Below are 26927 nucleotides of genomic sequence, written 5' to 3'. Positions count from 1 at the left end.
GCTCACATAATGTGACCAAATGTGTGTAGCCAAACAATAAATGAAAATTGTGTGCAATTGTCGTGCCTTCAGACTCGAGCTTACAGCCAACCGCCTTCGGCTTTCAGGCAGTGGGACGCATTTCACAGCAAAACCCTGGCAAGTTCAAGCCCCGAACCCTTTGCCAAAATGTGCCTTACTGTTTCCTGCTTCTGGTATAGAAGATGCTGTTATTGTTGTTGCTATTGTTATCGTTGCTGTTGCTGTTGTTGTCTTTGTTGCTTCTTGATGTTCATTTCGTATCTGGCTGTTTACTTGGTTTTTCCTCTTTTTTTTCCAAGTACTCTTTTGAGATACGGCTGTTAATCAGTGAGCATGTTGACTTGGAGAGCTTTGTTATGGGAGTTTGTGCATACGGACACAGATACAGACAGATATAGATGCAGACTGAATCGTGATATAGACAAAGTCTGCTGAAACTGCAGTGGAAAGACCAACTTCATGGCAAATGTTTAGGGAATTAATAAGAAATTCCTGGAACTGCAGTATATTAGAGAGTTAAGGCGGAACAATGAGGCAATAATACTATTCCTTATGCTTATCTTCTATGATATAATATATTAAACCCAATTTAACTTCCAACATTCACGTCGATGGCCCTCGTAGCTAGCACGTTTAATAATTTTTGGATTTATATTTTTTATATTATCTAATAAATAAATAATAATAATATATTAAACATATATCATTTATGTAAATATGTTTAAAAAAAATTTTTAAAATTTCTTCCATCTGTTTATTTTAACTTGAGTCTTTTATTATCGTGTCACGAAAATAGCCGATATATAAATTATTCGATATTCTTTTCAAAGAAACTCTTGAGTTTTCATTCAGACCTTTTACTTGACAAAAGGGATCTTTTCGATTTCAGCCTAATGAATATGTAGCTAGGCAAAGTAAAATCATGCTTCATAGAATTTTTAACCATTATCGATAACATATGCAACAGCGTTGCCAGACTATTTTGATTGAGTTTTTGTCTAAACACTTCTCTAAATTCGTAATCTATTTTTAATGCATTGAACTACTCAATATTTCATTCAATTTAAACACATTTGATGTTCTCTTCTTTCTTTATCAAGTGTTAAATATTTATGATTTCTATTTCTAAATTTTTTTTGGGTTATTTATAGAAAACGATGAGCGCTTCTTCTAAAGTTTTCTTCTTTATTTTGGTCTGATCAAACATCTGTTTTTCCTATAACCAGTCAAGTGTGGTGGCTTGCGTGTCTCGTTATCCTTTTTTTTTATTTGAAGGTTGCTTAATGGCAAGTAAATAGTAAACACACACACACACTCAGAGAAATACAGAGAGTAACAGAGATATGAACATAAGAGAGTCATGCTTAGATGGGCATTGACATTAAGAGGGTTTGGGGCATTGCGTTCCATTGTTTCCTTTTTTTCTGGTTCTTGTTGTTGTTGTTTAGCTCATACCACAAATGAGGCTGGAGGCCAGTTGCTTGCGGTTAAGTTTGTTGGCTACACACACGTCGCACTCTCTTCCCCTCTCTCTCTCTCTCTCTGTGCACTCTGTCTCCTTCCAACTGCCTTTGTCTTTTCGCTGGGAGTCATTTCATGGCTTGTTGCTGACTATTTTGCCATATTATTGGCGTTAAGTTGCCTGTTACCTATGAACCCGGCTACAACAATGGAGTCGTTGGTGCTTTTGCTGCTGCTGCCGCCTGGTCGCCGGCTCTTATCTGCTCGCATTATCATCATTATCTTCAATTTAATGCGTGCCAGACGGACGGCGAGCACTCGACAATTTTTTCTTCTCTTTTGCTTTTGCTTTTGCCTTTGCTGCATCGCTTTGTTTTTGTGGCTTTGGTCCTGGCAGTCACTTCCTGCCATTTGCCTGCTCCTGCTACGACTTCTACTACTATTCTGCTTCTGCTACTTCTTCAGCTTCGCTTCACTTCTCTTCACTTCTCTTCTCTGTTTTTTTTTTTTTTGTACTCTATGTAATGCCACTTTATATGCCGCAGTTGATGCCTTTAGAGGCTTTTGTGTTTACGCCATGTTAAGCCCTGGAATCCCTAATGCCAGAGGACATCGCTAACCCCCCACTCACCCCCGTTGCCATCACTCTCTCATCTGACTGTCACCCTGTCTATTGGCACATGTGTATTGGCATTTGCTTCGTTGATTTTCCACAACATGCTGTGCCTATTTGCCTAGTTGGCCATCCCTAGCCTGTCCTCTGCCCGCTCTCCTCTCCTCTCTGTTCTCTTTCATTCATTGCTGCTGAGGCTGGTGTTAAGGTTCAAACATGGCGCAAGGTCGTTTCAGCCAACCGAAGCGGGCAACATTTACATTTACATTTCCATTGCCCGCTCTACAGAGTTCCATTTCCATCTCCATCCGGAACGTGCTCGGGCTGATGCTGCTCCTGCTCCACCTCCTGCTGCTGCTGCTGTTGCTGTTGCCTTTTTATGCATGATCTCATCGCTGACTGGCAGCCAAAGAGGAGTGAGCGGGCAGGAGGCGTGGCAGCATGCTACAGAACGTTCGACATATCTCTTTTGCTTTAGGCCTTATCCGGCTGTAACTGCTTTTGAGTTCCCTCTCGCTCGTTCTCCCTCTCTCTCCGTCTCTCTCTATCTCACTCTGTCTCTCTCTCGCTCTCTGGTCTTTTGAAAGGCCAGACAAAAGTTAATTGCCTGACATTAAACTATGAAAATGATAGGCGCCAGGACGCACACAGGACACACAGGACATATAGAGAACATGTCCTGCGGGAGTGCACACGCACACGCACACGCACGCATTATCAATATTTTGCCTCCGTGTGTGACTGTGTGAGTATGAGAGTGTGTCTCGACTGTAAAAATTTTTGCCCCGTGCTAAGCTGCGCGCGACTTAAGCACCTCGAAATCCCCTTTGCAAAATAAAAACCAAAAACATTTGACAGCAACGGCAGCAGCAGCAGCAGCAGCAGCGTAAAGCAGTGTCAGGGTTGTCGGCTTAGAATCAAATCTAAAGTCAGGCAGCAGTCAGAGCCCGCCACCAATTCTAATTCCAATTCCAGCCGCAATCCTCGCCAGCAGCTGTCTGTCTGGCTGCCTGCCTGCCTGAGTGGGGCGCCCAGGTGAGATCCGATTAGGCTCATCAGCAACAGCAGGAGCAGCAGGAGCAGCAGCACACGCGAGGGCAGCCCAATAAATTAGGGTTCCAGCTTAAAACTTGATCAAATGCATTTGGGGCCAAGCACTCGCAAAGCCAGCGGGCAAACACGTCTGACTCTCAGCTCGCACCCAATTGAGTTGCCATCTCGGGCCTGGCGCGGTGACCCTGTTGCCAATTGCAGATTTAGCCCGAATTCAAGTTATATACATATATATATTTGGAATCATATATTGTTTGGCCTGAGCTGTAGCCGTGCCAAGTCGAGTCGAGCCGATTCGAGGCAAGCCTTGGCTAAGCGCAACAAATCAAGTTCAATTTGTGCGGCAAATGGGCATTAGGGGAATGCTGGCAGCGCCTGGAGTAATGTTTACGAATGTGCGGAGCAAAAGGGGTGTAGGACTCAGAATTTGTAAGTGACTCATAAGTGGATAAGAGGAGTGAGAGAACGAGAAGCAGCGGTGTAAAAGGTGAGTCTTAACGGGACTTGTTTAAATAATACTTAATGTATTAAAAAAACGAAGGTAGAACGAAAAGGGAGGGAGAAGAAGAAAATATGAAAAAAAAAAAAAAAAATATTGAGACAGGAAAGAGAAAGAGAGCGCGGAAAAGGGTGAGAGAAAGAAAGGCAGAAAAAGGGGACAGACAAAGAAAAGGAGAGAGAGAGAGAGAGAGAGAGAGAGAGAGAGAGAGAGAGAGAGAAGCATACAGAGAGAACAAGAGTTCAATTCACTAACAAAAGGGCGATCAAGAGAAAATAGAGCAAAGAGTGAGGGTAATACAGAGAAAGAGCAATGCGAGAGAGACAACAATGTTGATATATCTTACAGAATATTTTACTATCCAAATCCCAAATATCCCAAAATAAATTTTCAACCATCTTCTCTCATCTCATCTTACAATTTCTATATAGAGGACTGCCTCGACTTTAGAGTGGAGTACAAGGAGTTCCTTTAAATAGTACAAAATATACTTGCATGAACCCCTCCTCAGTCATAGGCATATCCTAATAATATTGTTACCATTGCCCTATAGACTTGATAAACTCACAAACTCTAATTAAAATCCCCCTCTCGACAACCCCATTGACAATAGTGCATCCACCCCATTTAAAAGTCTTTAAAATTTTGGTAATTTTTGTGACATTTTGTCATTTTGTGGTTATTAGCAGCGCGTTGCCTAGATGATTTGTCCTGGACGAAGGGCCTGCAATTTATTGCCCGCAATTTGGCAATGACTTATTGAAGACGATTAGACAAAGGAGCTGAAAGCCGCTGGCGTTGCCAGATTATGCCAACGGCAGAAGGGAGTGAGAGCGAAAGAGAGAGAGAAAGGCTGATTTGATGTAGGTACGGCTGTTTGGGGCAGCTGATTAATTTGTAGGTGTCAATGGGAGCGAGCGAAAGCCTAAGTGAATTTTTATTGTTGGCCGTAAATCAGAGAATTGCCAACTGTTAAATTTGTGTGCGTGTGTGTGTGAGGCAAAAATGAATTAAATGTGGGAAAATTGTTGAATTGGCAAATTGGAAAATCGGAAAATCGTCTAAACATTTCCGCCTCAAACAGAGACAATTAAATTTGTTTTTGATTTCATTTGCCAGGCAAACGAAGGCAGCTGCTGCTACTCTTGCCTCTGTCAGCAGCACAGAGCAAAACAAACCCCTGCCAGGTTGAATGTCTGTGTGTGTGTGTTGCCTTTTGGCCCGCAGCAAGTGAGCAACCACAACTGCTGGCCCCTTCTGCTTTGGTCAGTGCCACTTCCACTCAACTCTTTTGCCTTCGATCAACAGGCTCGAGCGTTGCTTAAAAACGCATTTAGCCTGGCCAGTTCAGTTCAGTTCAGCTGAGTTCAGTCCGTGCCAGACCTTCTGGAGTCACATTTAACCGCAGCTGGCAAATGCTTGCACACATATCGCAACGACCCCCACTGCCCCTGCTGCCCATGCCATGTGCTGCTGCTGCTGACCACGTCTCAGCTGCAATTACTTGTAGAGCGTCTCTGCGGTTTGTCTCTGTCAGCGTTTGGCTAAGCTTTTACTTTATTTTACTTGATACGTGGCCTGTTTTCATACTTGCTCGAGAGCTACAAAAGGGGCATATTGGTTTTTGCTGCCATTTGTTCTTTTACTGTTTGAACTACAGAACTCTAGCTGGGTCATGAATGAAAACTAATATTCTTTACATTAACTATTTTTACTGATTTCAAAACAATTATATATACGTATTAAATCTATTCTATAAAGTCTCGTCTCAACACTAGGAAACATTTTTTTTTTATATTCAATCAAAAATATTAGGTCTTGTCTTAATTTTAACAACTTTTCCTCAATGTACGAGTATTCTGTAGTCAGTCACACTCCTACTTCTTTCTCTTTTTCCAGCTCTAGTTTAATTTTTAACCTTACAAACTTTTATCTCCTTATTAAATTTAAAAATCTCAATTTGACCTTTTGCTCAAGGTAGAGTATTTTGCTGTCAGTCATGCCACGCCTTTCACACTCACACTTCCTTCACATTTTTTTTTTTCCAGCTCCAGCTTAACTTTGAGCTACGCCATTCTTGAATGACAATTAATAAACATGACAATTAGAAATCGTTGCGTTTATTTTGCGGTTTGTCGCGTTTAGTGCAAACTATTTGCAATTAAACAAACAACAAATATTAATTTTAATGCCGCTTATAAATGCAAATTAGATTCTGGCTGCCTGGCGGCTGGTGGGCGTGGTATGTGAATAAATGGGCCCTGTTTGTATTTTAATTAAACCGCAGTCGAATCATTTAATCGGAGCGCACAATTCGAATTCATTTTACATATTTATTCATTTTTATATCAACTCATATGCTTCAATTAGCTCAATCAATGTGTGGGCGTGGCTCACACTGTGTGACCGTGTGTTTATTCAGTTTTTTTTCTCCTTTTTTTCGAAATCTCATATAAAAGAGCTGTGCATGTTGGGGCGTCTAATTAGCTACAGTTCAGACAGTTCGACATTTGTTTTATATGACATTGCGCATACGCCACGTGGGAGTTGGCCACAATATGTGAGCATTGCGTGTTGACAAAGCATGTGGAAAGCATATTGACAACAGCTAAAAACTCTATTCAAAATCTTAAGCGAGATCTAAAAAGGGCGTGCATAGCAAATGAATTCTCTTTGGCAATTATGAGACATTAAAAAAATTGCTTAAGCTCCAGGTGTGAAACTGAACTGACAATTTCTGCTGTCTGTTATAACCATTAATGGAGGGGTATACTCAGAGCCTATGATGTATCTATCTATTCTTAATAAGAGCACTAAGCTGATTTGTTAGTGTCTTTACTACGATCTTTGCCGATCAAAGCTAAAGGCATGAAATATTAAGCTTATATTCTTGTGTGGCTTCTATACTAAAAGTTTTATTTTTATTTACAGTAAACCATAGTTTACTATCCATATGTATATCAAATAGCAGCATTATATAGATTTTAGATTATCTGATTTATCTTATCTCTAGTCTCTCGAGTAAATTCGCTCTTGTCAAATATTAAATAGTTCGCTTGGACATTATTCTATATTTCCAATTCAAGTCTTCGGCCCAGCTCAAATATACTTTACAGTATTTTTAGCGTATTTCGCCTATATTATATTCGGTATTTTATTGTGTGTTTCGCTTGTTGTTACCAAATGTTCGCTTATTCTATGAGCGAACCGTCTGTCTATGACATCAACAAGCAAATATGCAGCTAATTTATTGCTGCATTTTGTATTGTATAATAAATTATATAATTTCATTGCCAATGCAAAAATGCTTTGTCTTTTATGATTATGCTAATTGAATGATGTAGGTAGGTTTGAGTATGTCTGACGAGCTTTGGTTGTGTGTGTAGATAGATGGAATATAGCTTGTCAGTTGAAAGAGAGAAAACAATGTTGGAACTTAAAGCTGGCTAGGCATTTATTATTTACTATTTAGATTAAGTGAATGTAATGTATTTATTTCATATATATTTTCTTCTCACTCTCATCTTTTCTTTCTACCCTCGCAACTATTCAAATATGGTCAAAAGCCAAGTTTTTTCTTTTCCCTTTTTTCAGAGTCATTGAAGCTTTTAGCCAGTCAATGATTGGTTCGCACTCACTGAATTAATCAACGGTTGCGACTCTGTCGGCTCTGGCTCATGCCTCAAAATGGATGCAAATGCAATTAGTGTGGGTGCCCAGACAGAGAGACAATAAGAGAGAGAAACAGAGAGTGAGAGAGGTAGAGAGAGAGAGAATGTGTGTGTGTGTGTGTCAGGCAACAGCAGCAGTTGCATTTGGACAGCTTTTCGACCTGGCTAACTGCTAATTACCATGTGCGATGTTCTTGTGGTTTTCTATTTGAATTAATTACGCATTTGATGGTTGACCTCAACTGTTGTTGTTGTTGCTGCTGTTGCTGGCATTGTCGTTGACTGCTGTAGCTGACTGAGCAATTGCCGTTAGCCATATTTTGGGTTTTAGCATTTGTTTGACTTTTGATTAGCTCTAATAGCCACATGCGCTAATGTGCCATGGGCGTGTAATGCAACGCTTAGCCCAACATTTAACTGCAACTTGTTGCAACTGCAACAACAACAATAAAAACAACATCATCATCAATGACATTGACTACGCTGCTTGGCCACACACCAATTTCTATACTAATTATTTGCGTTGAGTCTGTTATTTAAATATTTTAGCTATACAAAAATATACGACACTGAGCGAAAAAAGTAGCAGAAATTAAATTTGGAAAATTTTAAATCAAATTGGAGTATTAATTGGAATTATTTATATTTATTTTAAATTAATTTTTTAAAATTAATTTTTAAAATTTAATTTGATTAATATTTATATAACAAATAATTTTTTATATATATTTTTTTTTAATTTCGTAAAATCAAATATCTAAATACCAGCTCAATATATATTTAACACAAAGGTCGAGTTTTCAAAATACAGATTATAATGTGAATTGAAAATGATGGAATTAAAACTGGATTTAAAAATTTAAAAAATTATAAAAATATTATAATATTATAATTTACTTCTAGTTAGAAAATGTCACTAAAATCGTTTATAGAGTTCACAAATGAAACTCCAGTGTAAACTACTAATTATTCAGCTCTTTTTTCAGTGCATATACATATATGCATACTCTACTCCATACTCTATGCAAATATTGGACCTCGGTCTCGCTTGTCGCCTGTCGTTGTTGTAGGGTCTCTGTTTTTGAATGGATGCTGTTTTGCCTGCCCTTGCACTTGCGCTGGGCAATTTGAGCAGCGTTTTAAGGAATGTGTCAGCACATTTGTTAAGCAGCTCTCGGTTGCAGCCATAATGAATGAGCAAGCGGTAAAGGGGTGTGTGGGGGGCGTGACAGAGCTGCGGTCATGTCTGGTCACTTCATTATGCAGCTATTTATTTAGTTTGTTGCCCAGTGTAATTGCCGAGCTATGCTAATTAGACATTGGCCATCGAGGTCAACTAATGTGCCACGCCCACAATTGCTACGAGTCGACGACAATTGCAAAAGCGGAGTTCAAGTGGCTAACAAATAATGTCAAACACATTTGTCAGCATCAGTTGTGGGAAAAAGTGGAAATAATTAATGAACACCCAAGGGCGTAGGGAAATTAATCATCTGAGCGAGAATCATTCAATTAAACCATGTGTTTTCTTCAATCTTTAGCAATTGCAAGCCTAATCCTAAGCCAGACTTGTGTATAGATCATATAGTACTTCTTGTTTATAGATCTTTTATAATATTGATTTGGTACTCACAGTTGACATTCAATGTGGTCACTGCCTCCAGCCGTTTGCCCTCGTTCATCGCGCGATTGCGCACGACACACCTGTACTTGGCGCCATCGTCCTCGCGGCGAGGTGTAATCGTGAGCGTCGCATTGGTGGGTTGATCCTTGGTGCCGCCACGCAATATTGTGGCAGGCAGTTGGGTATTTGAGCCTTCGCGATACCAGCTGAAGAGGGAGAAAGCGAGAAAGAGAGAGTGTCAAAATATATTGCATATTGTAGCACTTGAAGAGAGATGAACTTATAAAGGCAGTATCTTAAAGATAGAGAAAGAGAGAGAGACGAAGAGAGACGGAGAGAGAGACTAGCAAATAAAGTAATAATTAAAGAGAAAAGATAGTTATGAGAGAGCATCTCATATAGAGAAAATATGCAACATAATGAATAGAATGTAGAGACTGATTAACAGAGAGAATGATTAGAGTAGGAAGTGAATAGTTCATAAATATCAACCAGCTTACAGAAAGACAGTTGCATATAGAGAGAAGAAAACTTATAGTAAGACTTTCTAATTGAAATAAAAGTTAAAGAAATATATATTATAGAAAATATACGGCACAGCTTCTAGAGATAAGACGAAGCGATAGAGAGCAATTTAACAAATAACAGCTCAGATTAGAGTTTTAAGAACTTGATAAGCTCATAAGAGAAAAAAAGCCTTCAGAGAGAGAGAGAGAGAGAGAGAGAGAGGCAAAATATAATTGAAATTATGAAACAATAACTTAAAATGAAAAAAACACAAAGGAAACGAAGTTTATAAAAGGAGAAGCCTATGAACACTCTGAACAATTTATAGAGACTCCACAGCAGGCATAGAATTTTATACAGATTATCTTTCAAATCGAGACTGGTTTATAGAAAGTCTGGCTACATCAAGTATCCAGCTAAATTAGATTATGAGAGAGTTGTTGTTGCTGCTAAATGGCATTGCTCTTCTTTCATAGTGAGCCAAGTTTATTAGAGACATGAAGTGCGCGACTTACGTAATGGTTGGATCCGGTGAGCCGCCAATGCTGCTGCATGTCAGCTCCATGGGCTTATCCTCGGTTGCCACGGCAATGTTGCCAGGCGAGATGACAGGTGGATGTGGGGGTGTGAGCACAGTTAGATTATGGAATTCCTGATGAACATCGGCGCCGGTGCCTTTGGCCTTAATGCGGCACTCGAAGCGCCCATTGTCCCGATTGTAGGAGACATTCTTAATCTGCAGATCATAAATGCCGCGCTCCGGCTGAAAGTCGAGTCTGCAAAGAGCCAAGCAAATTGGGGGAGTATTAATTAAAATGTATACATCAATTGTTATCAACATATTTATGCTAATTAAGTTTAACAAAGAATTCCAATTTATTTTATTTAATATGCGACTCCATTCGACGCCCCCCCCAACGCAGTGCGACCCAAACACTAATTGTGCTAATATTGAAGTTTTACGGCGATGTCCTGCTGCGGGTTCTGGCTGCTGGCAGCGCTGCTGCTGCTGCCGTTGCCGTTGCCTTTGCTGTTGCCGTTGGTACGACACCCGCAGGTGGTTCAACTTTAAACGATTCGCAATATAAATAAATAGCAAATGTTAATATTTGAGCAGGTGCAAAAAAAAGAGGGTATATACACGTACATATATGTATAAAGGTGAGGGCGACGGGTCTGCGCTGTTGTGTGACAGCAACATAAATAAAATCAACGTTCAATAAATGTTTGCATATTTTTGCTAGACGTGAACTTCGATTGACGATAACGATGACAACGCCGAGGCGGGCGAGCGGCGTTCGGCCAGACGCTAGCAACCGATTGGCAAACAAAATGTCAACATTTTTCGATTCCCGTTAGCGTGAGTGCACAGAGAGTATACTCGGTTTCTAGCTAGCTATCTATATAATAAAAATCGTTTTTCTTTTTTTTCAGTCTAGTCTTTAGTCTCTACTCTCTACTGTCTAATCTCTTCTCCCTAAGCTATCTTCTTTCTTTACTCTTCTCTCTCTTCTTCTTTACTCTCTTTATTTACTACTTTCATCTCTCTACTCTTTACCTTTAGTCCTCATTTCTCTTTCAGCTCGCTTCCCTTTCTACTCTCAGCTGCAAAATACGATCTTTTTTCCTCATCTCCTCTATAGTTTCTCTCAATATTTCTAACTGAACTCCTCTTCAAATAAACCCATAAATGCTAATTGATCTAAATCCAAGCCTACTTTCACTTATACACAATTATTTTTCATTTGTTTAGGCGAGCATGACGTAGTCAGGTATTCGCATTACTACCTTACAGTTATTCAGTTCCAAGAGTTTCCTTATTGCTGTGCAAATTTAATTGGATGTGAGCCGATGAAATACAACAATTACAACAGCAACAACAACAATGGAAATACCAGAAATTGTGTGTAATTCCCCAGTTTTAATTGTAGAAAATTTTGCAAAAACTTTTCTTAATTGAATTTTCTATATTTGCGCAAGGCTCAGGCCAGTAACGAATTCCCCATTCGCCAGATAATCAATACAAAAATTGGATCTCAATTTTAAGCTGCACCACCAGCAGCACCACCACCATATACCAGCAGCAGCAGCAGCAGCAGCAAGCTGTGCATCACAGTTGCTATTTGTTAGTTTATTTGTATTTTTGAACACCTTGATTTTAATGGGAACATTTATGGTTGTGAGTTGATATACATATTGTAATGTATGTATGTGAGATATATAATCTGTAAGCAGTATTATGTACTTTATGTTATTCATAGTCTGTAGTCCATGTGGTTTCTGTTATCAAAGGATTCCATGATTGAGGTTCGCTCTGAGAAGCTAAAAGTTTCTCTCTATTCTCAACTACTTTTAACTTAATAAGACATTAAGACGAATAAATGTAGCCTTGATTCCCATTCTCAATGTCTTCTTTTGCTTTCTCAACTATTTCCTTCAGCTCCCATTAGGCTCCAACAACTGAAAGCATATTTATACTTCGTCTATGATTTCTGCTCCTCCACTGTTTTTTTTTTTCTCTTCACAGTTTTTTATCTCAAATAAAAATAGATTTTTGGCAATTTTTTACAATTTCCTTCGTCATTCAGTGATTATTATTGCTCGTCGGTTGTCCTGGACAACTAGTGAAAATTGATGCCGAGCTTTTGCTGGCTTGTCCACTTGGCTGGTCAGTGGATCGATAGGAATAGAACATAACAGCCAGCAGCAGCAACATCGGTTTATTAAATTGTCAAGCAAGTTGACACCCACACACCCACACACCCACACATACCCACATTTCCACACACATGGCTCAAGTTCATTTGTCAAGTCCAGAGCCAAAATGCCAAGGCGTGACAGGACATGGAGTAGGTACTCGATAAGAACGCGAGCGAAACTCACACACACACACATCAGAAAAACTACATTTGGCGTCTAGACGCATTTTATTATGCTCATTGACAGCGTTCAGTCAACAGCTTTAATCCGTCTCTCTCTCTCTCTTTCGTTCACTCCTTCCTCTGAGCTCATTCCTTATCCCTTTGCTAATTGCCACAGTGCAAAAAACAGACTGAATTTAATTTGTCCGACGAGCACGTTAAATGTACAGTAAAACCGCAAACGAACTTGGTCAATCTCTACGCCCAGACAACGTAGTTGACCCACAAAAATGAGAAAAAAGATGGAGGCAAAAAAATTATTGTAGCCAGGCAAATTGAGTCAATTCTCTGCAGGCTCTGTGTCCTTCGTCTAGTTGAAAATTTCTAGTTTTTATTTCAACTTTTTCATTCTCTTTGCTATTTGCAGTATTTTCCTTCTCTATTATTATTTTTCTATTTGGCCGCGTTGTCTCCGGCGGCCGAACGTAGCTGCTCATTTGCAGACGGCGCTCGGGGACCAGCCCAAAATACACGGCACAAAATAAAACGGGAGCGCGCGCGGTGCAAATTATAAAAATTGCTGGCAAAGCGCACTGGGCTCCACTCATCGCCTGGCGCTTGGGGAAAACGCGAATCTTTTTTCCTGTTGTTTGTCCTTTTCTCTGGAATGCAGCAAGCGTTCGCTTAAAGCATTCAAACAGCAGCTGGGTGTGAGCGGACAGCGGACAGCGGACAGAGGACGCGCGTGTCGCAAGCCCTTGAGCGACAAAAGTTCCTGCGGGACTTGTCCTATAGCCACTGTGTTGCTTAATACTCGCTCAAGCCGAGTGAAAGGCGAGTCTATTGGCTGAGAGGGAGACTGGGAGTATATTGTCTGCCCTAGAGTGTATATCGCAAATCCCATTCGTTCAGATTTCGGCTATAGTCATTGTGTTCTTATATATTCTAAGAGCATGAGTATACGAGATTTATTAGTGAAATCGAAAAAGAAAGCAAAGGAGAGCGAGAGAGGGAGAGGAAGTTGCAGTTTGGCACAAGTATAGTCTGTTTTACTATAGACCTGCCTCCTCAATACAGATACAGATCTCTCACTTTCTCGAACTCTTCTGAAGATCCCTCTCTCCCACTCTGTTCCTCAATTTGTTCTGTGGATCTCTATAGATCTTCTACAGATCTCTTTCAATATGCTCTGCAGATTCATTCTGACCTTCTCTCCCTCACTTTCCTCTAAGGATCCCTCTCCATTTCCTTTACAGATCTCTGTCGATCTCCTCTACAGATCTTTCTCGATTTCCTCTGCAGATTTGTCTCAATCAGATTTGAAATTCCATCTCGATTTCCTAATCCATCCAAAACTTATTTTTATATATTTTGAGAGCTGCCATAATCACGCTTAGCAGTTGATTCAGAGTCGAGCAAGTCTACAAGTAGAAATTCCCCATTCTTGGTAGCAAATTCTCGCAATTGAAATACTTTCTATCCTGAACCTATATTTAAACATTCTACTTTGTCCAATTAGACTAGCCTATCTATTTTTAAGCTACACGTCTCAGGCTGCTGCTGCTGCCAACTGCAATTTGCTCGCATGCCGGAGCCGAAGGCGCGTGTCGACGTTTCGGTTCGTTGTGCTTGGAATTCGATTCGTTTAGCAGATGCCAATGCACATTCTAAGTATATATAATATATATATATATATATGTGTACACCTATACATGTGTATATCTTTATATGTATTTAATATCTGTCTGCCTTTGTCGCCTTCAATCTGGCGCTAAACGTTAAACGGCCATTGCCGCAGCCAATTATTTGGTTATGGGGACATTCCGGTACATGTTTTGGTTTCAGTTTTCAACTCCATTTTCAATGTGTCTGTCTGCCTGTGTATGTGTGTAAGTGTGTGTGTGTCTGTCTATGCTTGTGTGTAGTCTACTTTTTGGCACTGCATTGCAAAGGCTGTTCCAGCATTTGAAAATCGTTTAGAATGTAAGTAGAGAAATGAATAGATACATCATATAAAGAGGTATATGAAAGTTAAGAAACTTGAACGTGAATTCCTTTTGATCCAACTCCAGACAATATCTAATCAAAAGTAAATCTCATTCCAATCTTTACTGTTCTCTCTAATTTTCAAACTTTTATCAGTGAATTTACTTAATAATATTTATTTATAAATTTTATTTTTTGAAATCTATTCAATTATCAACAAATTCTCTTCGTTTTCAACTAGATTTCTCAAAGATTTTCGCTCAATGCCCAAACTAAGAATCGCCTATTGCCTCGCATTCCGCTTGCATTCCTCGAATGTTCAGTCTGTGTCTGGCTCGTTAAATGAAATGTTTAACGATATATTAGCTGCAGGCGCTGCCCCTTCTCCCCTGCAATCTACTTTGCTCTGCTGTGCTCCTCAGTTGTGATTCTCTGCGCGCCTCTGGGTCTTCATTTTGTGGATTTCGATGAACCAAAAAAAAAAAAAAAAAAAAATCGCAGCGTCCAAAATACGCCGTAATTTCACTTTTGCAGCGACAGCTATGACCGCAGCCACAAAGATACAGATATGCCAAACAGATACAGATACAGATACATTTAGATATACATATGTATGTGTGCATGTATATGAATATAGTAGGTATACAGAGCGTCTATGCCTAGGCTACTACAATATTGTTGCCGTTCGTTGTTCGCTGCTTGTTAGCTTTCGGCACAAATTGCAGTAAAAATGTTTTTTACAATTTCGCTGGGAACTGGGCCTCGGCTCGAGCCAACGACTGGTTAAAAGGGTATATTAGTTCTATTGTCAAATTCGTTTGTATGTAGGAATGCAATGACTTTGTTTTTGCTAGTAAAAGGTCGATTATGATGGCGCTATCTTGACCAAAGTCTTCAGATTTGGCATTTATAGAGAGCAAGTCGAAAAATATACAGTAAATATATCTGCTCTCATTGCAAATCGAGCAACATTATTTATTCCTCAGTCTTAAATACGTGGACTAAAACTCTATAGAAGATCGATCGAAAGGAATTTTCATTTCCTACTCAGTTTTGATACCAAAATTCAGCATTTTCCCGCTAAAACAGTGCCCGACATTCTCAAGCTTCTTCCATCATCGATCGTGTTTATCTTCATGACTGCTGAGCGAGTATCATACAAGTCGTCAACTACCAATTGAAAAGCTCTTACTTTTGCTTCGTTTTTTTTTTTTTTATTCTTTTGGAATTTCTATTTGCTGTTTTGTTGATTTGCTTTTACACACTCGCGCACACACACACATGTTGGACAGCCTGGGATAGCTGCTCCTGCTCCCGCTCCCATTCCTGCTGGGCATTTCATTTGGCTGGCACAAACGCGAATGCATTTTGTGGCCTCGACTGGGCACTTAAAATTTATGCGTTGCCACACATAAAGAAAGCAGGAAAAAAAAGAGGAAAGAAACGGCAAACGAGTCAAGCCAGGCGAAACATTAAAAACAGGCCGAGTGAGCACACAACGAGCGCCGGAAACGGAAGTCACAAGGCACGAAGCAAATAATAAAAAAACACAATTGCAAAATGGCGCGAGTGAGTAAAGGCAATGAAAATGAAACATAAACAGCAAGAGACATTCGTGCATCTGTGTGTGTGCATGTGTGTGGCTGCGTTGCTCATAATTGTGTGAATGTTTAACACGCGCCGGCATTGACATTAAGGATTAAGCATATATATGACCAGCAGCAACAGCAGGAGCTGGGAGCAGGAGCAGGAGCAGGAGCACAGTTGGCCGGACTCGTTTCAATCGCCAAGAACTTGATTTTAATTAAGTTGCACAACCAACCCACACATACAAGCATAAACGCATAAATCTCAGATGTGTGCAACATTTAATTAACTTAACAAATGGCCAGCAAGGACTGACATAACAATATAACTGCAAATAGCATCAGAGGAACAGCTACTGTCATAACAACTTCCATCCAGCCCCACACACGCATTTTCATCATCATCATGATTTAATTGCACCTGTGACACATTTAACTCACCTGTAGCCCGAACTCAATTGCACTTCGCCAATGGCCACGTTGTCAAACTGCGCCGGATTTGATATCGAGCGCGTCCAGAAGAATGAAAAATCGTTTGCCTCATATTTCTCGGTGAAGCGACACTTCAGCACGAGATCCGCATTCTCGCGTGTGTCAATCGATTCGTCGCCCAGCACCAAGCAGCAGCTGCTCAATGTTGTTAAAAGAACTGCAAAAGAAGAAAAATGGAAAAGGGAAATATAAAATTAATAACGTTGTTTAACAATGCACATGAACATAAAAAATAATATTAATATTTTTGCTGAACAAAAAATTGTATGCAGAAATATTTGACATCTTCAAATATATATTATTTTACAGTTTAATTTTATAATATTTTATTCAATGAATGTCATTTAAAATATTTTAAATTTATACAAATACAGTTTTTTAGCAACACACTCTTTTTTAAATGTATATATAAATGAAATATAATATATTTATCATATTTTAAATAATAAAAATTAATTACATGTAAATATATATTATATTATTATATATAATTTTTAACCAATAAAAAATATTCTTTGAAATTATATTTAATTTTTCATGAATATATTACTATTGACAGCCTCATTTTCTTCATCAACAATTTCGCACTTTATATACAATATTATTTCGTAACTTGATTTCATAAATTATTTCACCTGTTCATGAGCACATTTCTTATGCATATTTGAAACTTTTATATGCGATTTTTTATATCATTTTGTTTTTTTTTGATGTGCGCCACAGCAAGCTGGGAGATTGACAACTTTTCAATTTTGATGAAACATAAGAAGCTTTCGTTCCGGGCTGTTGCCTCTTGGCGAACCGCAGTATTTATTTAATTTTTAATAAACCATTATAGGTAAGCCTCAAACGCAGTCGCTTCAACTTATCAATGCTGTCAAGGTAAAAATACAATAAAAATAAGTGAAAAGAAAAATAAAAATTCAGACAAGAAGAAAACAACAACAACAACAGCCATTTTCGGTGCAAGTTGCCTGAGCCGTTGTCCCTCACATTAAGAAGCAGAAGAAGAAAAAAAAATGTGAAATCAAACGACAAAGTTCTCAAGTCCTCAAGAACTTGGCATAGGTGCGTGCGTAGCTCTCTCAGGCTGTCGCTTGCAGTGCCAGTCCCAGACCCAGTCCCAGCCCCAACCCCAACCCCAGCCCCAGCCCCATCACCGGGCCCCAACTCGGTCGAGGCATTACTTTTACTTTGCTGCGTAAATTTCGAGTAGAATTTATGGCCGCTTTATATTTGGCATCAAATATGCATGAGCCAGCGTTTAAGCCAGTTTCCAAGTTCCAATTTCCCGAGCTGCCCGAAAGCATGCGGCAATAAATTTGTGCATTTGGCTGCCGACTGTCGCTGCCATGTGCTAAATTTAAAGATTGTTTCACAATTTCAGACCTAGCCTATCGGTGCGGGAGCGACTCGAGTTGAGTTTTCAGCTATTCACATTAGGGCCCAATAATCGTTAAAATCCAAAGCGCAAAAAACAGAAAAAAAAACAAAAAAAAAAAAAACGAAAGAAACGAAAAGTTATGCGTGAAGCAGCCATGAAAATCGCATTAAAATTAATTTGACAGTCGTCTGGCAGGCAGTCTTACCGAATTGTATTTAAGTAATACCAGACTACGACGACACGAAGGAAGGTGGCAAATGGATTTCTCGTTCACACACACACTCTCTTCTTTTCGGGAGAGTGCTATCTAGCTGGACGCATCAGTTCTCATTTTCTTGCCGAATTTATGTCAAAAGTTTTCCCACTCTCACACGCTCTCCATCTCTCTCTTTCTCTCTCTCTTCTCTTGGTTGTTGTTGTTGTTGCTCTCATTCATTTATTTCTTAGCCATTGCCATTAAAGTTACTTTTTGGCGCTGGCCTCGCAGCATTCGCTTCCTTTTGCCATTTCACATCGTCGTCTGTCAACGCATTTTGTCTGCTCATTTCGCTTGACTGCCTCAACTGCTGCTGCTGCTGCTGCTGCTGCTGCCGCTGCCTCTGCTACTGCTGCTGCTGCTCTTGCTGCACGCGCTTTAGTCCTTTTTAGTCTTTCCATTTTTGCAGTTGCGTTTCTAATTAAAACTTTCAAGTCGACAGCGGCCAGCCAGGCGTTCGTCCATTCGCTAGCACTTAGGCAAATTGCCAGAATTGCAAACGTCAACGAATTCTCTCTCTACCACTATCTCTGTCTCCCTCTCCCTCTCCCTCTCTCTCGCTCTAGTTCTTTGTCCTGCGAGTTCATATTACCTTTCTCTTTTGTTTTCAGATGAGGTTAGTTAGGTTTTGCGATACTCGCTACTTGAGTATTATTTCTCTGCTTAGCAGCCGCAACTTGGCTTTCATTACTCGTGACTTCTAGGCGAGTGTAAGTAACGATTAAAGAGAGAAAGAGAGATCAACACTCTTCACACTGGCTACTCACTCGATTCTCCCTTCTTTCTTCTAGTCTTACTCTCTCTTCTTCTCTTTCTCACTCTCCTCCTGCTCTTTAACCTAACATACACTACTTATTTTACTCGCTTCTTAATTATATACATTCACAATCGATGGCTTTGAGTGCACACTTGATTGATTGCGCATACGCCACGTGTACGCACATATAACTAATTTGTTTCACAACAAAAAAAAAGGCACAACTAAGACACACACACACACTCGCCGGGAGAGATAACTGTTTGCGCATAAATTTTGCGGCTCACTGCAGTTTGGTATGCAAATATTGACATATGCAAAAATAAAAGCAAATTCCCCGAATGCTATCAATATCACATTAATTGACATGTACATATAAAACGATACAAAATGTCGGCCCAGCTATTGAGACATGTCACAGACAGAGAGAGAGAGAGAGAGAGAGTGAGGGCGGGAACAGGGAAAGATGCCGCAGCGAAAAGGACCTGAGGTGAATGAATGATGGCTGAATGCTGGCTGGCAGCACGGATGCTTGAATGAATGAATGAATGACGGCAAGGCGAGGCGAGACCTGCTTGACATTAAAAATGCAGGAAAAGTCGTCAACGGGCGGCAGTTAACTGCAGTTAATGAGCTGGCAAACGGTGCAAAAGGGCACTTGCAGCTAATTAAATTATCATTACACATAAAAAATAAAAAAAAAATAAAAAAAAATACTGAAAGCGGGCGAAGCGACTGAATGAAGTCAAAGAAAATTTTCTTATAATTGCTGAACGGGAAATTAAAATCATAAAAAATACAGCCAACAGGCGCCAGCCAAAGAAGCTAGACGAACAAAAATTTTGTTTGAGCCAATGAAAAATTCAATTTCCGTTGCAAATTTGCTAAATTCTCATAAACTGGAAACGCTAATGGAAATAAAAAATAGAAACGCAAAAAAAAATATTCCCCTTTTGCACGTAAAACTCAAGGCAGACATTGCTCCTCTTATGGGTTTACTTTGGCTTCTATGTAAAGAAATTACACAGAAACGCGAGGCAGGAAAAACAAGCTGAAGTGAAGCAAACAAATGTAGGAAGCGAATCGAATTACACAAACATTGATTCCACGTATCGAAGCAATGCTATGCAAAATATTCTAATATATCGAACAGAAAATCAAATCTAATAATAATAGATACACATATTTAAAAAAAAAATAAAAATAAAAATAAATAATAAAGCAAGATTTCTACAGAAAAAGCTAGAACAGTAAGATGCTCCTGCTAAGCAAACAAAGAAACCGTGTGGAAAATGAAAAAGGGGCGATTTTACAAAAGATTTCTAGGAATATAAATGTAAAGAAGCCAAAAAAAAAAAAAAAAAAAAAAAAAAAAAAAAAAAAAAAAAAAACCGGAAGGAATATAAAAAATTATAATAAACATATATTAAAAAAAAAAAGTTTAAATATTAGATGACCAACTTCTTAAATATTATATATGTATTTTTTTAATATTGAAACAAATCTTTTCTTATTTGAATTTATTTTTATTTTTTTTTATTTATTTATTTTTATTTTTTGTTATTTATTTATTTTTATTTTTTTTTTTTATTTATTTATTTTTATTTATTTTTTTTTTTTTATTATAAATTTGATATATAAATATCTTTTTATATATGTGCATTTTTTTATTTCATTCTTCTGTTGGCTTTATTAACAAAATTGCGTCCCATATTAACATTTCCAGTTTTCTATTATTACGTATACAAACTGCTTTAAGGACCTTTATGTTCTTCAAGAAAATCATCGATTGCATACTTTTAGGTGTTCGTAAGCTGAGGTTTCGCCCAAATTAGATCAGCAAACATTTGAGCTTGCAGAAAATTGAGTTTACGTTATATTTTCTACTCTGGCCATTTTCCAGCAAAGCATATCAAATGAGCCCCATAGGAACAACCTGCTTTATATTTAGGTAGAGACTCGAGGGAGTGCAAAAAAGCATTTTCTACTTAATTTCAGCTTTCTGCTTGTATTTATTTTTCGTTTTGCTTAACATCAAATGCTTAATCAATATGCAGCTCATAAAGTCAGCCAATATCCAAGGCAAACAATTCAATATTCAAAATTAAACAAGTCTTTTGATTTCTCTGAATGCATTTCCATGCTCGTTGGCATTTGGCTAAGTCGGTCAGCTCAAGTCGGCGCTGCAGCAGACAATTGTTTGCGGCGGGTCGACTCGGGTTAAGTCTTCCTTTCACACGTCCGCTTTTTGTTGGCATAGTTTGACACAGCTCCAACGCAATTATTACGTGAGAATTATATCAAAATTGGTAACAATGGCGCGTGGGGCCGGTGGCGAGGGGTGTGGCCAGGCTAACCAAATTGCAGCTGCCAAGAAGATTGCCAGCAGCAGTAGCAGCAGCCGCTTGTGTGTGTGTGTGTGTGTGTAACTGCCTGCAGGGAAAAAGTGTAGAAGGCAACACGACACGAGCTGAAGCAAGGGCAGTCAGGCAGAAGCTTGTAAAACACACACACAGAGCGATAGAGAGTGTGAGAGAGAGAGAGAGAGAGAGAGGGCGTGTGAGAGAGAGCGAGGCAGCAGTGCAGGAGTCGACTGAATTTGCTCTTGTTAATTGCATGTTCTGCATATCACTTATAAATGCACTCGCACACACACACACACAGTCACACACGCGCTGTGGCAACACACTTGCAAGTTTATACACACACACAGACAAAGTCTGGTAAAAGTTTTGCCATAATTGGATTTTCAAAGTTAATTACCAGCATTGAATTTGGCTGTAAGAACACACCAAACCGTTGTCTGTATGTGTGTGTGCGTGTGTGTGTGGTATCTGTTACAGCTTCGCTCTATTACAATGTAATTTCGTATGGATTTTGTGCCTTTTTAATGGCCACACACACACACACATACACAGAGAGAGACGTAGTCTTTGTCTTTTGATCTAAGCCCAATCAATGGCCAGGCTAAAGTTGTTGGACGCCTGTCTGTCTAAGCGTATGCAAAGTAATGCTAACATAATATAGACCAGAGAGAGAGAGAGACAGATAGATAAAAACAGAGAGCGAGAGATAGACTCCAACAAAAGGCAAATAAGATTATGTGTTATTATTTAGCCAGCGGCAACAAATCTCTTCGGCTGGCAATGCACCAAAAACTTTGCCAATTCAAAATCTCACCAGCTCACTCTCCCTCCCCCACCCTCTCTTTCTATCTTATGTGTGTGCTTGGTGTGTCTTTAATGTCTTTATATATGCATGGCAAACAGGCCAAAAGAGCTGCACAAAAAAAGAAAAACTCGCACTGCAATGGCGCGCACATAAAATGCAACATAATTTTCTTATGACTCACAAACACACACACGCAGATACAGGTGTGTGTGTGTGTGTGTGTGTGGGTGTAACAATGAATGTTATCTGCTTAAGCTGCGCCTCGTTTATCCTAGCAGCAGTCGCAGACACTGGGAGCTGCTGTCTGCCGAGGCAGCAAAAGTCAACGAAACGGAAGAAGATTGCAATTTAAGGGGCCAGCGCAGCAAGAGAGAAGAAGCAGAGAAGTATCTTCTTTTTTTTTTGAGGGTGCAGTAAACGTGTTTTTTTTTTTTCGCCCATTTTCTCTGTGTGCAGCAGCAGCAGCAGCAGCATCTGTAAAGACAGCAGCAAAAATATTGATGGCCCTGTTGTAAGTTCGCTTTGTGCACAGTAAAAGTCAAGAAGGCTAAAGGTGCGACTGAAACCAACTTAAAAAGAGTTAAGCTGAGTGAGGAGGAGGGGAGCGAGGGGGTAGTGGAGGGAATGCAGTTGAGAAAGCAGAAGAACGTGAGATGCCAGCGAACGGCAGCTTAACCCATTAGCCAACAAGCTCGAAGGGGAATATACAGGTATATAAAGTCGTCTGCTCGAGAGACAAATTTAAGGTTATCAATGTGAAATATAATATCATTATGTATCATATAAAAATATATGAAATGTCATATTAGAACTATTTATTGCAAGAAGAAAAAAATATATAAATGATTTGAGTTAAGCACTTATGATGTGAAATGACTAAAGGAATAAGACTTGATAGTGTGGAAAAATTGAGTAAATGATATATAATATAATGAAAAGGATTATAGATGAATGGAAAAGACAGAGCTAAAGTGGGAACCATACTGGGAGTAATAGAGAGAGACAGAGTGCAAGTGAAATAGATGTAAACTAGAAACTAAGTAGAATGAGCGACGAACCGGGAGAGAAGAGAAAAAAATACTGAAATGCATAAAACAACGAGAACTGACAAAGACAGAGATAGAGATAGCACAGAACAAATGAGAAGCAGAGATCTGAGTTGCCCAAAACCTTACTAAATAACAACTAGAAAGAGAAATAAATATTAAGAAATTCAGAGATAGAAATCTAGAAAATACTTCATAAAATTATATAAATGAATCAGGCATTTAAGCAAATAAATTTCCCAACAACAAAATAGATAAAATAAAGCTGACTAACTGGCATTTGCCAACTATTTACTTATATACGAACATTTTATTATGTTATAAATTTGCTAAAATTCGGCAAATTCCACTCAACAATCAATCACAAAACATTGAACTTGAGCGATTGCAAATGCAAAGCCAAAGCTCAAGTTTAATTTGGAAATTCACAACTCAAATATTACAAAAATTTAGTGAAGCAGAGCTAGAGGCAGAGGAAGAGACTCATATCATAGTTTGTTTGCGGAGGCAACAACTTTAAAACTTTAATTAATTCGGTTAAGACAACAACAACAACTGCAACAACAACAGCAGCTGCTGTATTTGAGAGCAGAACTTTTAGTTTGATTTTTAGCTGACAAAAGCAACTGAGGAATTTTACTGTGCGTGCATGGGTGCGTCTATGTGTGAGTGTGTGCGACTCTTGCATTATCAAAACTATTTTGCAAGTGTAAACAAACAGAAGTTTTCCGCAACTGGGCGAAAATTTCGCACACGCGCACTCAATGGGTTAAGCGAGTTGAAGTTGGAGAAATCACAGATCTTTGGGATGCGAGTCGGTTCTTCTTCTTCTTTATTACTATTATTATATTTTTTTTTTTGCCTCCGAATGCTGAGGGTAAGTGTGCTAGCTAAGGTACCGTTATTTCATTATCAGTTTAGCATGACAATGCACAAAAAGAGACAAGGCAAGGTGAGAGCGAGATGGAGCGAGAGAGAGGGAAAGACAGAGAGAGTGCGACCCTCGAGTCAAGAGTCGAGTCGAGTCGAGTTGAAAACTTTGCAACATTGCTGCAGCGCATGTTTTTTTCTTTTCATGCAACGGCGAAACGGGCCAAAAATGCTTTGGCAAAAGTGGAAAAACCGGTTCAAGTTGCAAGCTAAGATACACACATACACATATGAGCCACGCCCTCTCCTACCCTCTCTCCCACATGTTGATAGTGCGAATGTATGCGGTTAACATGGCTTAAGAAACTTTTGCGGCAAAGTTTTACAATTTTTTTTTTTCGCTTCGCCTATTGTTGTTGTTTTTGCTGTTGGCCGCCCGAATTGCAACAACAGATAAGTTGCAACTTTCAAAACTTGCCTCCAAAAATGTTTTCTGTTTTCTTTACATTTTCGAATTGTTGTTTTTTGCGTTTACATTTCGCTTCATTCTTTATTTTCCTTTTCTTCTTTTTTTTTTTTTTTTTTGTGTCATGTTTACAGGATGCCCTCTTTTACGTTGCAACAACAACGGCAAGGCAAATGCACTTTTTTCTCAGCTACTTCTTCTTCATTTTTGTGCCGAAAAGTTTGTGTATGCAACACTTGTTGAGTGAGAAGAAAAAAACTAACACCGAAATCTTTATGAATTAACAGCTGACTGCAGCGCTGAGATATGATATCGTGGGAGTTCTGAGTTTACTTGAAGTTTGTTCTCCTTGATATTGTTTTTCTTTTCGAGACAACGGAAGTTCCATGTGCTTGAGTATTTGACATAATAACGAAAGCTCAGTAATGACATATCATATTTCATAGAGTACTTTAAGGCATATATTGAAAGTTGATGATATTTGACTTATTCCTAGCCTTATTTATGTTAAAGGATCATCTATGTTTCATAGTACACCTACTTTCTGTCTTCTTCTTTCATCCATCTCTTATTATTAATCTTCCATCGGCCGTTTTCTATCTTCTATCTGCTGTCCTTCATCCTATCCATATTCTATCTTCTTCCATCTTCAATCTTCCATTTTCCATCCTCCATCTTCTATTTGTCATTTTCCAGCTTCACTCCTCTATACCCCTTATTTTTATTAACCATTTCTAGCGTATTTGACAGTCTGGCATCTCAATCGATTTCTTCCACCAAACACATGCTTGCGGCTTGCAACCCACCACACTGCACCACCCGTCAGCCTGCATCAACCACACAGTCCACACCCCAGAGATCGTCCCTCCCAGCAGTCCAAAGTTTTGCACTCGACGTGGCCGCCAAAGGAAAACTATAAAAAACGCAGCTGAAAGAACTTTTTTCTAGCGTTCTTTGCTCTTGCAAACGCTTACACAAACTCATGTGCCACGCCCCCTGTGCACCTCCTCAGCTCCACAGCTGTATCACTTGATCAACAGTGCAAAATTCAATTTCACTTTTGGCACGCAAAAAACTTTTGACTTTTCGGTGGGGCACATCGCTTATCATATTCGAATTGCCCGAGCCACCCGGACCACCCGGGCCACCCGCACACAAACGGGGCTGTTGGCCCGCTAAGCAGGTGGTGCGAAACTTTTTGCCTCAATAAACTTTTGGTCTTTAAGACCGAGAACCGCGCGTCGAAATTTCATTTAAAAAATTGCATTGCAGAAGCTGCACAAAGCGCAAAATTAACCAGCAAAAAGGAAAGGCGGGTTAAAATTGAGGCGACTGGGAGTGGTGGGAGTGGCAGTGGCAATGGCAGTGGGGCAAGAGGTTGAAGGCCTTCACAGTTTATTACAATGTGCTGCTGCTGGCGTTGCAAGTCCCCTGGTGCATGCAGCAGCAGCAGCAGCAGGAGCAGCAAGCAGTGAAAGAAGTGGAGACAAATTTACTCAGTGAAAACACCCAAAGGCAATCTGTAAGATACAAAAGTATCTTTTGCCAGCTGCGGCGACGCATTGCTGCCTCGAACTGGGCAAAAGTAATGACCAAAGCACGAGCTACACAAAAAAATAAAACAAGTTAGTTGCTGTTGTTGCTCCTGCTCCTACGCCTACTCCTACTCCTACTCCTGCTGCTGCTGCTGCTGCTACTGCTGCTGTTGTTTTTTACGCCCGTTGGCCACTTGAGAGGAAATATCCGAGCATTTGAACATTTACGCTTCATCGATTGCGGACCAAGTTGCGCCCGGTTAAGACACAGAGAGAAAGACGGTGAAAAAGCAGCAGCAGCAGCCCGTAAAGTATCTGCCAGATAGAAACGAGTGCGCAAAAGGTAGCAAAGTTTGCTGCCCAAACAAATAAACCACAGAGCTGGCCGAACCAGCCGCCCCCTCCCCGCTGCTGTCGTCGGCGTCGTGGCTAAAAACTTTTGTTTGCCCAAGTGCAGCGGGCAAAGCGATAAAAAGCCACAGCACGAAACCTAGCTGAGCCACTGAACAGCTGAGAGACAGAGCCCAGCCGAAGTGGGCTGCTAAACTCGTTGGGCTGACCAGGCCCAAGTTTACGACCAGCTTCCACCATTTGGCCACACATTTGTTGACAGCATTGACGGCACGCGTGTGTATGTATGTGTGTGTGTGTGAGTGTGTGAGGCGCAATGGGCGACTGATAGCAAGCCAATTGATGCGGGCGGCCTCAATGGGCGTGGCAGACAATTTTCCCATTAGCAGCGAACAAGACAGGCATTCGAATGATTAAAATATATATATATATACATGGGCATTAAAAGAAATAAAAACATTATATATAAATTGCTTAATAAAAATAAATATTCATCTGAGCCAGGTTATGTCAGAAATTCAATTACATGTTAAAAGTATTAAGTTAAAAAAAAATTAAGTAAATAATTAAATAATAAAAATATTCACATGTTAAATTTAATAATTTTGCATTAATATATTATAGAAAAAACGTAAAATTACAACAACAAAACAAATAATAAAAAATTAACGTAATAAAAATATTGCGAATTTCACTAACTTAATTAATAAATTTATA

At 39.4% G+C, this 26927-nt stretch overlaps 1 protein-coding gene across 1 annotated transcript in view; it reads right to left on the bottom strand.

The window, feature by feature from the left end:
* LOC6575757 (Down syndrome cell adhesion molecule-like protein Dscam2) overlaps positions 1 to 16538 on the bottom strand; it is a gene marked incomplete at its 5' end in the record, with an annotated part of 63315 nt that extends 46777 nt beyond the window's left edge. The window contains 3 exons of the mRNA XM_002001725.4: positions 8952 to 9148; positions 9965 to 10225; positions 16324 to 16538. Coding sequence (XP_002001761.3) covers positions 8952 to 9148; positions 9965 to 10225; positions 16324 to 16538 — 673 coding nt within the window. The remainder of the gene's footprint in view (positions 1 to 8951; positions 9149 to 9964; positions 10226 to 16323) is intronic.
* Between the last annotated feature and the right edge of the window lie 10389 nt (positions 16539 to 26927).

The sequence above is a fragment of the Drosophila mojavensis genome, unplaced genomic scaffold (genome assembly GCF_018153725.1).
Source record: "Drosophila mojavensis isolate 15081-1352.22 unplaced genomic scaffold, ASM1815372v1 contig_36, whole genome shotgun sequence".
Taxonomy (NCBI): domain Eukaryota; kingdom Metazoa; phylum Arthropoda; class Insecta; order Diptera; family Drosophilidae; genus Drosophila; species Drosophila mojavensis.
Note: the sequence above shows the minus strand (reverse complement) of the source record. Positions and strands in the feature narration are given on the sequence as shown.